Source organism: Schistocerca gregaria, chromosome X (genome assembly GCF_023897955.1).
Source record: "Schistocerca gregaria isolate iqSchGreg1 chromosome X, iqSchGreg1.2, whole genome shotgun sequence".
In the NCBI taxonomy this organism is placed as follows: Eukaryota; Metazoa; Arthropoda; class Insecta; order Orthoptera; family Acrididae; genus Schistocerca; species Schistocerca gregaria.
The window spans coordinates 638,146,735-638,161,103 of record NC_064931.1 but is presented as its reverse complement, the minus strand read 5'-3'; the positions used below and the strand labels follow the sequence as shown (position 1 = coordinate 638,161,103).

The 14,369-nt window shown below is 37.3% G+C and overlaps 2 protein-coding genes across 5 annotated transcripts in view; one reads left to right on the top strand and one right to left on the bottom strand.

Annotated features, from left to right (window-relative positions):
* Window positions 1-3,381, bottom strand: part of LOC126299246 (uncharacterized) — a 389,842-nt gene extending 386,461 nt beyond the window's left edge. Inside the window, exon 1 of the mRNA XM_049991034.1 lies at window positions 2,882-3,381. Within this exon, the coding sequence (XP_049846991.1) occupies window positions 2,882-3,380 (499 nt within the window). The 5' untranslated portion in view covers window position 3,381. The remainder of the gene's footprint in view (window positions 1-2,881) is intronic.
* Window positions 3,382-3,520: 139 nt separating this feature from the next.
* The window catches only part of LOC126299247 (protein SET), a 61,739-nt gene continuing 50,890 nt past the window's right edge, over window positions 3,521-14,369 (top strand). Inside the window, exon 1 of one of the 4 annotated variants that reach the window (XM_049991035.1) lies at window positions 3,521-3,894. In XM_049991035.1, the coding sequence (XP_049846992.1) occupies window positions 3,634-3,894 (261 nt within the window). In that variant the 5' untranslated portion in view covers window positions 3,521-3,633. The remainder of the gene's footprint in view (window positions 3,895-14,369) is intronic. The other 3 variants (XM_049991036.1, XM_049991038.1, XM_049991037.1) reach the window with 3 other exon arrangements.

The window sequence follows — 14,369 nt, the reverse complement described above, 5'->3', positions numbered from 1 at the left end:
GGAAATTTGATATATATAGCACTTGTTCATGTTTCCACCTGATGTGGTGGATATTAACACCTATGATATGAGTATGCCTAAATACTAGAAAATCGAACTGAAAGTGTGCATCAGTCTCAGCATCAACTCTCTTTTCTTCTTTTATACCTGTCTCAGTTTTAATCCCGTGTTAACAGAAGCAGGTAAGCCATACAATTACTAGTAACAGGCATTAGCCAAAGGCCTGTTCTAGAAAACAAAAATATTTGCATTTGCAGGAAGATATCAATTACAATCAAGGAAAACCTAAAGCAGGCTATCTAAAATAAAATGTCCTGTCCGCAAACAGGAGACCACTATCTTATAGGTGTGGCTACCAATAGCCTTGAAATCAGTTTTGGTTGTGAGAGGCATTATTGTTTCAAATATAATGAATATAACCTGTGGTAGATTAAAGAAGATGTAAGCGAAAGTTCAAGGTTCAATCTTTTACCATTTTCTATAACTCTGGATTACAATAACCCCCCCCCCCCCCCCCCCTGCATACTTGAAAATTGCACAACTGATGAGCAGTATAAGTACATAATATCCACGGTAATACTCACCAGAGAGTTCTCTATTCTGTAATACACTATTTCTAAATGTATATTATTAGTTGTTTATACAGAAATTAGTGTTAAATATGGAGCGAAAGCTGACTGTCACAGATTCTTGTCCCAACTATAAATTGCTACATCAGTCACAAAACAGGATTTATTGGTCGACCACAATATTATTGCACCTGGAGTGAGGACACTTGCAGTGACTTATGGCGGTCCAGTGCATAATTGTGGTTAATAGAAAGTGCACAACTGACCTGAAAGCACTGAGAATGTGATGAGTTTTCCTTAGTCACCATTGTACTTGTTTACTGTAATGTCAATTGTGCACATTCAATCACATACAAGTGCAATATCATTGGTTGTGTACTACATGCACTCATAATTACGTTTACTACATATGGAGCAAATGTTGCCAGCAATGAACACAGGCCTTGGGCTACACGACAGAGCAATCTGTTACCCTCAACCTTCATTTCACGTTTAACACCCAATGAGCTGGTGGCAACTCATAAACAAGTTGCCACGTTCCATACTACCGAGACCTTGGGAATTGTTAAATGGCAGTCTGCCACCACAATTAAGATTTCTGGTGTGTCTGTGATGAGGGACGGGGGGGGGGGGGGGGGGGGGGGGGGGTAGAACAATGCCACTCAAATTGAACCTCTGCAGTCATAACTTTTAATTCTGTTTGACTCTTCTGCTCGTACATACTTTCATGTACATGCCAATAAACAGTACTAACCTAGTTGCAGGACACTTTTCGAAGAACCAACTCATATATACAGAAACTGTTTTTTCTTGCTTGACAAAAAACAAAAATTTACCAAACGTATATACATTTCCTCTACTGTTAAGGATTCTATAATAAAGAAACTGCAAACGCTTTCCGAAAAATTTCCATGTTGTGTCAACAAAAGTTCCAGGAAGGGTGTTGCCCTGTCTGAAAAACTCTTAACACTACGCATTGTTCACACAGCAATGGAAACCTTTGTTTTCATCACCAAGTCAAGTCAACATTTTACTGGTGTCCTGGTGATAGCTCCAAGTAGTAATGCTATAAAACATGACATTGCCATATTTGCTTTAAATTGTACGAAGAAATTTAAGTTGTCAAAAACAAATGACGAATATCATTACATCCTTATACCTACTATTCCAGTTTTATGTGGGCAGGCTATGTAAAGTGATATTTTGCCTATGTGTTATCCTACAACTCTTCAACCGTCTGTACTTCCCATAGACAAAAATATATATGACGACTTAACCCATGCTACAGTTTTTATTTTTTACTATCACAGTCTCTGTTACTAGATCTATCAACATCATTCAACAGCACAAGAATATACATAAAGGAATCAAAGCTAGTTATGCCACTGCCACTATTATGCCATTTTATTTCACATAGAAAACCCGACAAACATTTAGACTTCTGTATCCGACTAAAGGATTAATGGGAGATATACGTCTTCTAGGTTTCTTCCTTTGGGACATTGCGAGTTTAAATCGCATTCTCATTTTGTCACCCAACCAAGAGACTACTAAACATATTTTTGAGAAACTAACAACAGCGAAATAAAACTCATTTTAAATCATTTTCTCTTGTAAATATTTTTCTTGTGTTACACAATCACCAATGGGTTTCTTTACTTTTTACTGCAAAACGTACAACTTTACAATAAAATAAAAAGCGACTCACTGATGGCGAAGTTATTAAATATTTATTTTATTATTAGGAAAACACGAACGTTAACAGTGCAGTAATTTAGTGATCATGAGGTTAATTCTAGGTAAACGTGTTAAATTTTGGGACATACAAAGTTTAAAGAAACAAGACAAATTACTGTATCACTACTAACAAACTGCACTTTTTCATGGCGAGTTGTTTACTTGTGCATTACATGGACTAGGCACGAACAACAATTTGCAGATTTAAATTTAAGTAAGTGAGCTATCGTTATTAACTCGCGGTGTATATGTCCTTATATTATAGCTGTATTATAAAAACTGACATACATTATACCGATTACAATCTTGATGCATTAAACGAGGTGTTGATTATCGCAGGCACATTTCATACACCTACACGGAAATCTAAATTTAGTTGGCCGTATATACATGCAAGTGTTGTAAACAAAGGTTCGATTACATATAAAAGATGCATCACGAACTATTAGTGATAGTGTCACGTGTTAAAAAAGCATATATCTGAGGAAAGCGCTACTACGCGACACCAAACAAATGAAATAACCACCTTACGATTCACGTGGATATTGCCATAGTAATTTATCAACAGCACTTACCCAGTATTCTAGTTCCACTGCTGCCGTCACTGTTCGAAGTTTCTGGCCGCCCATATGTTTCACCAGTATTTAACCTTTTCGTTTTTGGGGATGTATCACTTTCACTTGCACTCGATGTACTCGAAGAATAATGCCTACCCGTTGCATCATCAACATAACCAGATTTCGACAGTTTCTTGTAATCGTGATGCACCCGTTTCCTCTTCCCATGAAGAGAACTTGTTTCTTGCTGCGACGATAACTTGACGTCGTTTAGTTCCTTCGCACTGCTACACAATTCTTCAGAAACATTCACTGATGACGCCGTGGCTAGTAACCCACTTAAATTCCGGCAGCTATTTTGTCCGCATCTTTCGACGTTTTTAACTGATTTTTCTTTTTGCAAGTCACTTTCTGTGATGGCCGATTCACTAACTGCACTGTCATAAACATCAGTTTTGTTTGTATTTACATTATATTGCTCACTTGACACGGTACGTCCACATCTCTCGGATGCCATGTTAAACAAGATGAAAAAACACTCCCCACTCTATGTCGGATTTCAATATTTTATAACGAATTACACTATTGGATGGTTTTCCAGCGCCTGTATTTGCTATTGGTCCTAAGTCGCCATATTCCCTCAGAAACAACCATTCCTGACGTAGCTCTGTAAGCGCGTAGGATACTGCTTATTCGTGATCAGTGTGGTGTTTGAACAGTACTCCGAGTCGCTGCAAAGCTGTGTGGTTGATTCGTTTGTCAATTTAAAGATGTCTTCAACTGGTGTGACTCCGAAGAAACAGAGGAAATCGGAAGGATCTGCAGAAACGGAAGAAGACAGGGACTATGACAACGAGACACAAAAAGCATTGGAGGAGATAGACGCATGTCAGAATGAAATCGATGCTTTGAATGAGAAAGCTAGCGAGGAAATCCTGAAAGTTGAACAGAAGTACAACAAACTGCGGAAACCATATTTCGAGAAAAGGAATGAAATCATCAAAAGGATACCCAACTTTTGGGTAACCGCTGTATCCTTTTAGTATAGTGTTATTAAGGACACGTAACATGGATGTTGGTTATAGTGTATCATAACGTGTTTGGCCTTGTGCGCCATGTTTGTTTGTGTTTTTAGCGTGTGTAATATTTTAGTTTTTAAGGGAAGTGAAGGATTTATTTCGATTTTCCAGCTACGGATTCGATAATTTTATTTAAACGGCGTGTCTAGTTTAGCTCCATAACTCATAGAAGAGTGTAAATACTCTTTTAAAGTAGGATGTACAAGTTGTGTAAAAGCCGGATGAACAAATGAAACCCTATGTCATTCTCCCGCCACAATCATTTGCATGGCTTTTTGAGGAAATTTTAGTTTTAAAAAACACTTTTCACCAACATTTCCTGTGAGCACAGAGCCTAATGTATGCGTACTAGCACAATAGCCCATGTTCCTGCTACCATCACTGAGTCACGTAATGTCTTCACTGTTCTATGTGTAGTTATTCAGTGTGATAAGACAAAGTGAACCTACAGTACCACCGGTTGTAATTGACAGGCTTTTGAAATTGGAAATAATGTAGACTTGCCAGTACAGCTTTCTTTTTGAAGGTGCTAAGTAAATGTTCGTATAAGGCAAGCATTGATATGTGGAGCTTGAGTGTTCTCGTTGCTCTGAAGAAATATCCACCGTAAATCCGCTTCATTGTGAACTAAGGAAAGCTTTTTTTTTTTTTTTTTAATAATTCTTGACACAATGTAATGCTAAACACTTCGTCGGAGGATGTGTCTTGAGTTGGTGTCCATATATCACAAAACTTGCGGTACATAACTCAAAAATGTATATTAAACATCCTGATGATGTCCGAGAGGACTGAAATATTGTTCACATATTATACACAGAGTATGATCACATCTATAGACAGTTTATCATCTTGAATAGGCGTAGTTTTCTTTCTCCACAGTACAAATTTGCTATTGTTCAGAGAGATGGCCATTGGGTGATACGTTGGAAAAATAGTGTTTCAGCGTACTTCCACCTATTATTAAAATAGTGTGTGAGAACACACTGTTGTAATACTATACACTTGGATTTGGAGGAGAGTCCTAGAGATATAGGTCTCCCATGGTTTCCCTAAACCTGTTAAGGAAATAACCATCCTGTTACCTTTAAAAATGTAAATGCCAATTTTATTCCCAATCTTTCATCATTTCAAACTGGGCTCTAATGATGTCGTTGCCAGGATGATGAACTATAATTTTCCTTCCTTTTGTTAAAGGCTGTTCAGCAGTGTTTTATGATGATATACCAGATGTCATCTCACACATACTCAATATGGCGATAGAGTGGTGGTGTTTAGTGTTTAACGTCCAGTCGACGAGGTCATTTGAGACGGAGCGCAAGCTCGGGTTAGGGAAGGATTGGGAAGGAAATCGGCCGTGCCCTTTCAAAGGTACCATCCCGGCATTTGCCTGAAACGATTTAGGGAAATCACGGAAAACCTAAATCAGGATGGCTGGAGACGGGATTGAACCGTCGTCCTCCCCAATGAGAGTCCAGTGTGCTAACCACTGCGTCACCTCGCTCGGTCCATATGGCGATAGGGCTGACGATCGTAACATCTGAAGAAATTGACAGGTATGATAAACTCTTTGAATAAAACAAGAAAAGTGTACATGGGTGTTTCACTCATACATATGTCTAGTGTTTGAATAACTATAGATTTTTTTAATGGGCCTAATGTACTGTTCTGTATTTTAAAGCTCCTTTCTGTTCCATATCCAAATACGATAGTGTTTTTGCAAGCCTCTAAGCAGCTATTTTTTATAATGATAACGATATTGGTGACTGAATATTTATAGATTCAGCACTATCAGTCAGATCACTTGTGGTAGTCACTGAGTGTGGGAACCACTCTACATCTACAATACTACTGTGCAGTTCACACTGTCATTCCTATCCTGATTGACATGCAAGGTAAAGCAAGCCTTTCTGTGGGACCTTTGATCTCTCTTTTTTTCTTACGATCATCATTTCTCCCTATGTAGTGGCCATCAGCAAAATATTTTCTCATTTGAGGAGGAATTTGGGGCTTGAAATTTCGCGAAAAGATGTCATTGCAATGAAAAACGCATTTGTTTTAATGATTGACAACCCTGCTTACATGTCATATCAGGGCACATACTCTCCTCTTTCACGATCTTACAAAATATGCTGTTCTCCTTTGAACTTTTTTGATGTCGTCCTCATGATCATACAAAACCTGCTGTTCTCTGAACAGTTTTTTTAGTTAGTTTGTTGCATCTTCTAAGTGTTCTGTGTGTAAAACAGTCTTTGTTTTGCATTCCCAACAATACATATGTCATCGTTCCAATTTAAATTGCGTGTAACTATAATCCTTTTGTATTTAGCTGAATTGACGGGCTTTATATGTAGTTGAGTTATTGTGTAATAAAAATTTAATGAATTCCTTTTAGTAGTAATGTTGACGACCTTGGACTATATTTATTTATTCCCTCCCCCCAGTATTTTAAACGTAGCTGTACAACAGCAGCAGTTCCACGTAGTAAAATATATGCCACCTTCTGAAGAAGACAAATTTAAATTTGTTGAAACCTAGATAAAGAATTCTTTATCCATTGCAACTGGTCGGCTGTTTATAATTCCCCCCCAGTCCCCCCTCCCCCAGTTGCAGCTTTTCACACCATCTTCTCATTACTTTATTAGACAGTAAATGAAAGCATCATCTGCAAAAAAGATTCTTCTTAGATTGTCTCCTAAATCATTTAAACAGGCTTTTGAAGGAGAAATGGTCAATATAATGGAAACAATCATTTGAAGCAAAAATGTCTAACAAAAATGATCTCTAAAAAGCATACCTGACTAGCTAGGAGTACATGTTCATCTTCACTATTATAAGAGACATCTCTTCTACTGAACAAGTGCTCACGGCCCTTAAGGTATCCACATTTTAGAAGCCATGTTGACCAGACTTTTTCTTGCTTTGAATGATCATAACAGTCATATCCATAAATACTGACCTTTCCTCATATGAAACCCTGTATTCCTTGGAAATGCTAGATATCATTTCTGTTTTACTCGATGAATTTGTTGACCATTGGTACAGGAAATAGCGATTCCAGTAGCACGCGTGCAACTGTACATTCCAGTAGCACGCGTGCAACTATACGCCACATGCACACAATTTTTCAGAAACTGTATTGAAAGGCTTCTGGAAATCTAGATATATGAAATCAATTTGAGATTCCCTGTTGATAGCACCCATTAGCATTGGTTGGTTGGGTGGGGAGGGGGCCAGACAGTGAGGTCATTGGTCCCAAGGATGGGGAAGTAAGTCGGCCATGCCCTTTCAAAGGAACCATCCCGGCATTTGCCTGAAGCAAGTTAGGGAAATCACAGAAGACCTAAATCAGGATGCAGGCATCGGTTTGGACTGTCATCCATCCGAATGCGAGCCAAGTGTGATAACCAATGCGCCCCCTCGCTCAGTTTTTACTTCATGTGTATAATGATCAGTATTTTCTGCATTCGTTCTGACTATGTGTCAATAGATGGTTTGCATAGAGGTAATTGATAATGTTCGAATCTGTTATATGTTCCAAAATACTACTGCAAATCAAAATCAATGAGATGGGTCTGTAATTCAGTTGATTACTCCTCTTTCCTTTCGTGAATATTTGTGCAAATTCCCATTCTTTAGGTACGTATATTTCATGCCAGTGCTTTTTGTATATCCATGTCAATTAATCTGATGGTATATATCTCACACACTCTTATGTTATTCCAGTATGCACTGTAAAAGTGTTTAGAGAGGAGCCCCTTTTGTAAATAAACCAGTGTTTCAATTCTCTACCAATAGGCCTGTATTGAAGCCTGATATTTGCTTCTCCAGCAACATAGCTTATTTAATAAATTGTTCACCATGTCAAATCTCTGAATTATTACTCTCGAATCTTTGTATGGTTGGACACTCCTGTAGTGACTCATCGCATGTGGAATCAAAGGCTACTATTTGGTAGGACACTCCTGTAGTGACTCATCGCATGTGGAATCAAAGGCTACTATTTTCTTAACTTTCGTAAAGAATACAACTTCACTTTCTGTAGGTTAAAAGGTAGCTTCATCTGTTCACTAACTGGCATTGGTGTGGAAACGATGCAAAAGTATTTCAGAACTTGAGACACACATGTCTCCCAATTAGCCTTATCCAATGCATTTAAATACTGCATGCGAAAGATTCAGCTTTAGTCCACATGATTGATATTTTCAGAATCCAAACTTATTTCATTGTATCTCATTTTAACCTTTAGATTGTGGTCGGTTTGGGAATAAATGTGTGGAGTTCTGCTATAATCTCAAATTCCATTATGGTTCTTTTGAGTCCTGAACCTGTATTGAGTTTAACATAGTGAGTACCCCCCCCCCCCCCCCCTTCCTCTTCCTCTCGCCTCTCCTAGCCCCCTTGCTTTATTCATAGTTCAAATATGTTATGTGTACATAACTTAAATGTTCCAGTAATAAGCATGTTAATTACAAACTATGTAGGAAAGTTAATCCAACAGCAATAGAGTGTTTTTTAAACCTTGTCAAGGAACAAGAGTGGCAGGATGTATAGTGCGCTGATAACATAGATGATAAATATAATGCTTTCCTTAACACATTTCTCATACTCTTTGAGAGTTGCTTTCCATTAGAACATTCTAAATGGGGTGCTAACAGTAGTAGGCAGCCTGAGTGGCTGACTAGTGGGATAATAATATCTTGTAAAACAAAGTGGGAATTATATCAAAATGTTAGTAGTCGCAATCCAGCTACAGTTGCCTATTACAAATAGTATTGTAAGGTGCTTAAAAATGTTATTAGGAAGGCAGAGAGTATGTGGTGTGCAAATAGAATAGCTAATTCACAGGATAGAATTAAAACCATATGGGCAGTTGTGAAGGAAGTGTCTGGTCAGCAGCACAAGGACAAAAATGTAAAGTCAGTTTGTAGTAAAAATATTCTGTTACTGATAAATGAGATATATGTACAGTATTTAACAATCACTTTCTGGGCGTTGCTGATGAATTAAATAAAAAGTTAGTTTCTGCAGGAAATCATAACTTTCTTGGCAGATGCCTTTCCGAGATTGATGTCTGAAATACTACTCTGTGATACAGACGAGAGGGAGATTGAGTCAATAATTAAATCACGGAAGACTAAGGTCTCTCATGGTTATGATGGAGTGTCTAGCAGAATATTAGAGTACTGTGCTGTACATGTTAGCCCAGTATTTAGCCATATTTGTAATTTCTCCTTTAGGAATGGTCATTTTCCTGAGCGATTAAAGTACTCAGTAGTAAAGCCGCTTTATAAAACGGAAGAAAGGGATAATGTAGATAACTTTAGACCTGTTTGTATGACATCAGTGTTTGCAGACGTTATTGAAAAGGCTGTGTATGTTAGGGTAATTGATCATTTCACTGAAAAAATACGGCAACCAGCCACTTTCTAAAAAGTGGCTGGTTGCCGTATTTTTTCAGTGAAATAACATTATCCACGGCCACGGAGCTCAACAGTCCAAATAAAATGGACAAATTGTTAATTGATCATTTCATATCACACGATTTGCTATAAAATGTACAGTTCGGCTTTAGAAGTCGTTTAACAACTGAAACTGCATTTGATTGTGTTGATCACAAAATATTGCTCCAGAAGTGTGGCTTACAATTGGTTCACCTCTTCCTTTAGCAACAGGCAGCAAAAGGTCATTATTAACAATGTTAACGGCTGTGATGTGGGGTACTGTCAAGTGGTGGGTGCCCCAGGGATCAGTGTTGGGGCCACTCCTGTTCCTTATTTATGTAAGTGATATGGCCTCTAGTATGTTGGATAACTCTAAAATATTTGTGTTTGCTGATGACACTAGCTTGGTAGTGAAGGATGTTGTGTGCAACATTGGCTCAGTTTCGAATAGTGCAGTGCATGACATAAGTTTATGGCTAGTAGAAAATAAATTAACACTAAAGCACAGTAAGACTCAGTTTTTACAGTTTCTACCACACAATTCAACACAATTTCACAGGAGAGGCATTTCAAATTCCTACGTGTTCAGATAGACAGTAAGCTGTCGTGGAAAGCCCACGTTGAGAGTCTTGTTCAAAGACTTAATGCTGCCATTTTCACTATTCGAACGGTATCAGAAGTGAGTGATCGTTCAACATGAAATTAGTCTTCTTTGCTTATTTTCATTCACGTATGTTGTATGGTATTATTTTTTGGGGTAACTATTCCCATTCTGAACGGATATTTTTGGCCCGGGAATGGGGAGTAAGTGGGGTAAGCTCATGAACCTCTTGTTGACCCCTGTTCACAAATATGGGTATTTTGACATTAGAGAGAGAGAGAGAGAGAGAGAGAGAGAGAGAGAGAGAGAGAGAGAGAGAGAGAGATTACTGTCATTTCTTATCTACAATATTAGCTTATTCCCAAGAATAAGCAGCTTTCGCTTGATTAATGCTCGTCTGAAATCAAACCTGCATTTGTATCGGACTTCCTTAACTCTTGTGCGAAAAGGTGTGCAGTATACTGCTGCATCAATTTTCAATAAGCTACCACTTGAGTTAAAAAATCGTAGCAGTAATCCACGCGCTTTCAAATCGAAACTGAAGAGTTTTCTCATGGGTCACTTGTTCTATTCTGTCAAGGAATTCCGTGGAAAATTAAGCTGATTCTTATTGTATTGTTGGTTGTGTTTACTAAAACTTATGGACTGACTTTTTGCGTGTTCATCAACATTTATTTTTATCTGAATTACTTTTATGTTGTAATTTCATGTGCTGACACATTCCATGATTTTAGAGATTTACTCCTATATTTGGTCCTACAGAACTTGATGTGTAAGTAAATAAATAAATAAATACATATGGAGTAAACATGGACATTTGCAGTGTATTACCACAACTTTTGTCATTTTTGCACTCTTTGATTTTTCCACTTCTCACTCAGGTTGTCACCTTCCACTCTAACTTGGTCCTTGGGCCATGCAATGAATCAGTCTGTCGATAATAGCACACTCTAGCTGCCTTTTAATTATGTCAGCTGCGTTTTCAATGGCTCTAGTACTGATACCTGTGAGACTTGTCTTTGCAGCCACATTGTAACATTAATGTGTTGTAGTTGGTGAAGGAGCATGTAAATGTAGAATTGCAAATTTCACCTTTTTTTCATTTCTTCTCCACAGTTGTTGGCATTAATTTATTGTGACTGATTTAACTATGACCCACACTGCTAATGGCTTTGGGGAGGTACTGTGTGGTGAGCTTTCTGGTGTTGCAATATGGAATGTGCTTCTCGTAGAAGATAAAACGACTGGTATTAAATATTCCTCTTGCAGAAAAATGCATTTCCATTAAAGTCTGCCTCCTGTGGATTTATACTTTGATTAAATTAAACTTCCTGCCCTCTACTAAAATTGCATTTAACTTGCTATTTATCACATGTAAATAAAACAAACTTTGCAACTGGTAATATTTCGTGGGGTCTTTCATGTTGACACACATTTCTTGTCAGATAAGGTTTGAACCAGTTTTGAGCATTTCCTGTGTTGTTGTAATACTGTACTCTTAATTTACTCAAAAGCAAGGTTAATTTCCACAGGCAGATGTCTTTAACAAACCATGGACATTTCTAGTAGCATGTAATTATTTAAAGATTTATTTAAATTATTGTATCTAAAAAAAACTTTTTCAGTAATGAAATCCTTCAGTGATCCAAACCACAAATTGAAAAATACATAGAAGTATAACAGAATGGTAGTATAAGGATATTTTTGTCATCTTTCTTGTATTTAGTCTTCACTGTGGCATGATGATAAAGAGGAGTTGCTGTCTGCTAACACTTGCTCTTTGAGGACGTGGATGTCAGACTACAAATCCAGAGACCTAGGATACAATTGTCAGTTTGTTCTTAGACTTTTTTGATAGCAGTTTGCTTGTGCTTTAAAAATATGTGTATAAATTCTACTTGTAGGTATGTTTAATCTGAGTTAAATTTGGGTCAAGGGAACAGGGACATTTATCAAACATGGTAGTAATACTGTTTGCTAATAAGATACAAATGTCATTTATGTCATTAACACTTATTCATCTTTCCAGCTTCCAATTTTTGAGCCCTTGATTATAATGAATACGTTTAGTTAACCTGTAGGCAAGAGTGTGGTAGTACTCCTCTTTCTCATTTTGGTTGTGGTGGTAGACAGCGTAGTGTTAGGTTAGGGTTAAGTTGGAAACTTATGAATGGAATAGAAGTAATTGAATGGAATGAGATAGGTCTAGGTGTTCAAATAGTTGAGGACTGGCAAGAATAGGTGCACATATTAGCATTAACAATTGTACCGTATATAAGACTAACAATGATTATTTGGGATAAATGAATCTTTTGTACTTTGGCACGTTCCGCATCATTACGAAAGAATCGTGTTCATGATCCATGGAACAAGTAATATAACTAACTAACTAACTAACTAAGAAAATTGCATTCCAGTGTTCATCAGCCAGTCTCGTTCGATGTGCTGACATAACATATCTTATTTTTGAGAACATTTGGTCACAGACATATGTTGTTCCAAACACCAATGCTATAACGGTTGAGTGGTAGGGGTCAGTTTTTAGCTCCCTATATTGCCTATTTTGTATGTACATGCATATCCTTGCCAAGTGAGCCAGGATGCTTATTGTGAAGGGAGCAGAGCCATTTACAGAGGAGGTTTATTGTTGGCAGCTGGCAACCAGCACCCCGACCCTATTCCTCTCATTGACATCAATCAGTCACATAATTTTTCGAAGTGTTTTTGGGTATTCAGCTGGTAGTTCTTGTGGGTAATTATCAGTGGACTTCTGATGACATTTATCTCGTTTGAAATTTTTACTATAAGAATTACATTGAATGATAAAGTTACTGCCTGCAGTAAATGTTTATTTTGAGAGTTTTTAAGGAAAGCTTTATTGAAACCACTTGCAGCTACTGTTTTCTTGATCTTTATTGTTAAGTAAATGAGTAATGCTTAAAGATGTTTATGTATGGGTTAAAATTAACAGCAGGTGTTTGGTATACGGATACTATTAAAAGGCATTTCATAAGAAAATTCAGTTCTTGCATGTGTGTCAACAGGCTGCTCTGAATAAAAATTTGTTAATGTCTGGTTTTTAATTTACAGTATTTTCTTATAAATGTGCACCTACCTCCATTAACCATTTCTGTACTACTAATCTTGACTCGCCAACAGAAAAAACTAGTTGGCTTAAGTTTACAATGGGCCACTCACTCGTAAATGTTAGAATGCTTATGTGTGTATGATTAAGAGTGAATATGTTTTCAAACAATAAAAACTGATCACTTCTCTTCACCCATCCACCTCCCTAGCCTCAGGGTTTCATTAAAAAGAAACAAATCATATGAAACATAGATTCACAATTAAGCTGTTCCGCCATCTTAGATTTCCCCCTCCGGTCCTTCATAAAGTTTTAACAACTAGTTCACCAATTTTATCCTTTGACTACTTCTAGTTTTTCTTCCAACAGCATTTGAGCCATAGGTGCAGTTTCCCAAAAAGATGTGTAAAATTTGATATTTTTCCAAAAGGGAACTGAATTTTTAGGTGCACATTTTCTATAGTTTGATCAACTTGGGATTTCTGTGCCTAATGTACTCTGGTAGCTGCCACATTCTCATATGACCATTGCTGACAAAAAGGTTGGAGGCTACTAGTCTCGTGCAGAAGACCACACATGATACTCTGTGCCACTGCTACCAAGAACCATGACAATTGAATTAGTGGTACCAATGTTGACACACAGTGGAAACATCAGGTCTCCCATTGGGCAGTCCTCCAGAAAGACCATCTGGGCTATTGAAGCTCATCCACAAAACAACAGACAACTATTTCAGCAAATTATATATAATTTATATGGACTGACATTTCTATGCTCAGTACGTCATTTGTACTGCACACATCTTGACACGTCGTATCTCCAACTGTACTGTGCCCTGTTATTGTCATATGCAAACAAGGTATTTTATGAAATGTTTTCAGAGTAGTTGTGTGTTTAGTTAGTACCACTGATTAGCAAACATCAATAGCATATTATTATTTGGAAACATGTTGTACTCTCACAGAAGCACTCATAGTGTTCTCTTATTACATATGTGAATGATTATCATATTATGAATATGTGAAACTATTGCTTTCTGGCCCAGTTGATATATAGTTTTTCAGGACCCAAGTATGTACATATGTTTTTTTTATTGTAGCTATTTCTTGGCTACTTTGTAAGTAAGTGTAAGATTACAGATAGGACTGTGTTTCCTGTTTAGTAATAGAAAAAATTCTATCATGAATGTGGTTTCACCTCTGGTAATGCTCTTCATTTGGAAGAAAGAGCTAAATTATTCCATGATTCAGACTACAGTGTTCCATGAGTCATCCTTTAAGTGGCTGGCTAAGCCATTTTT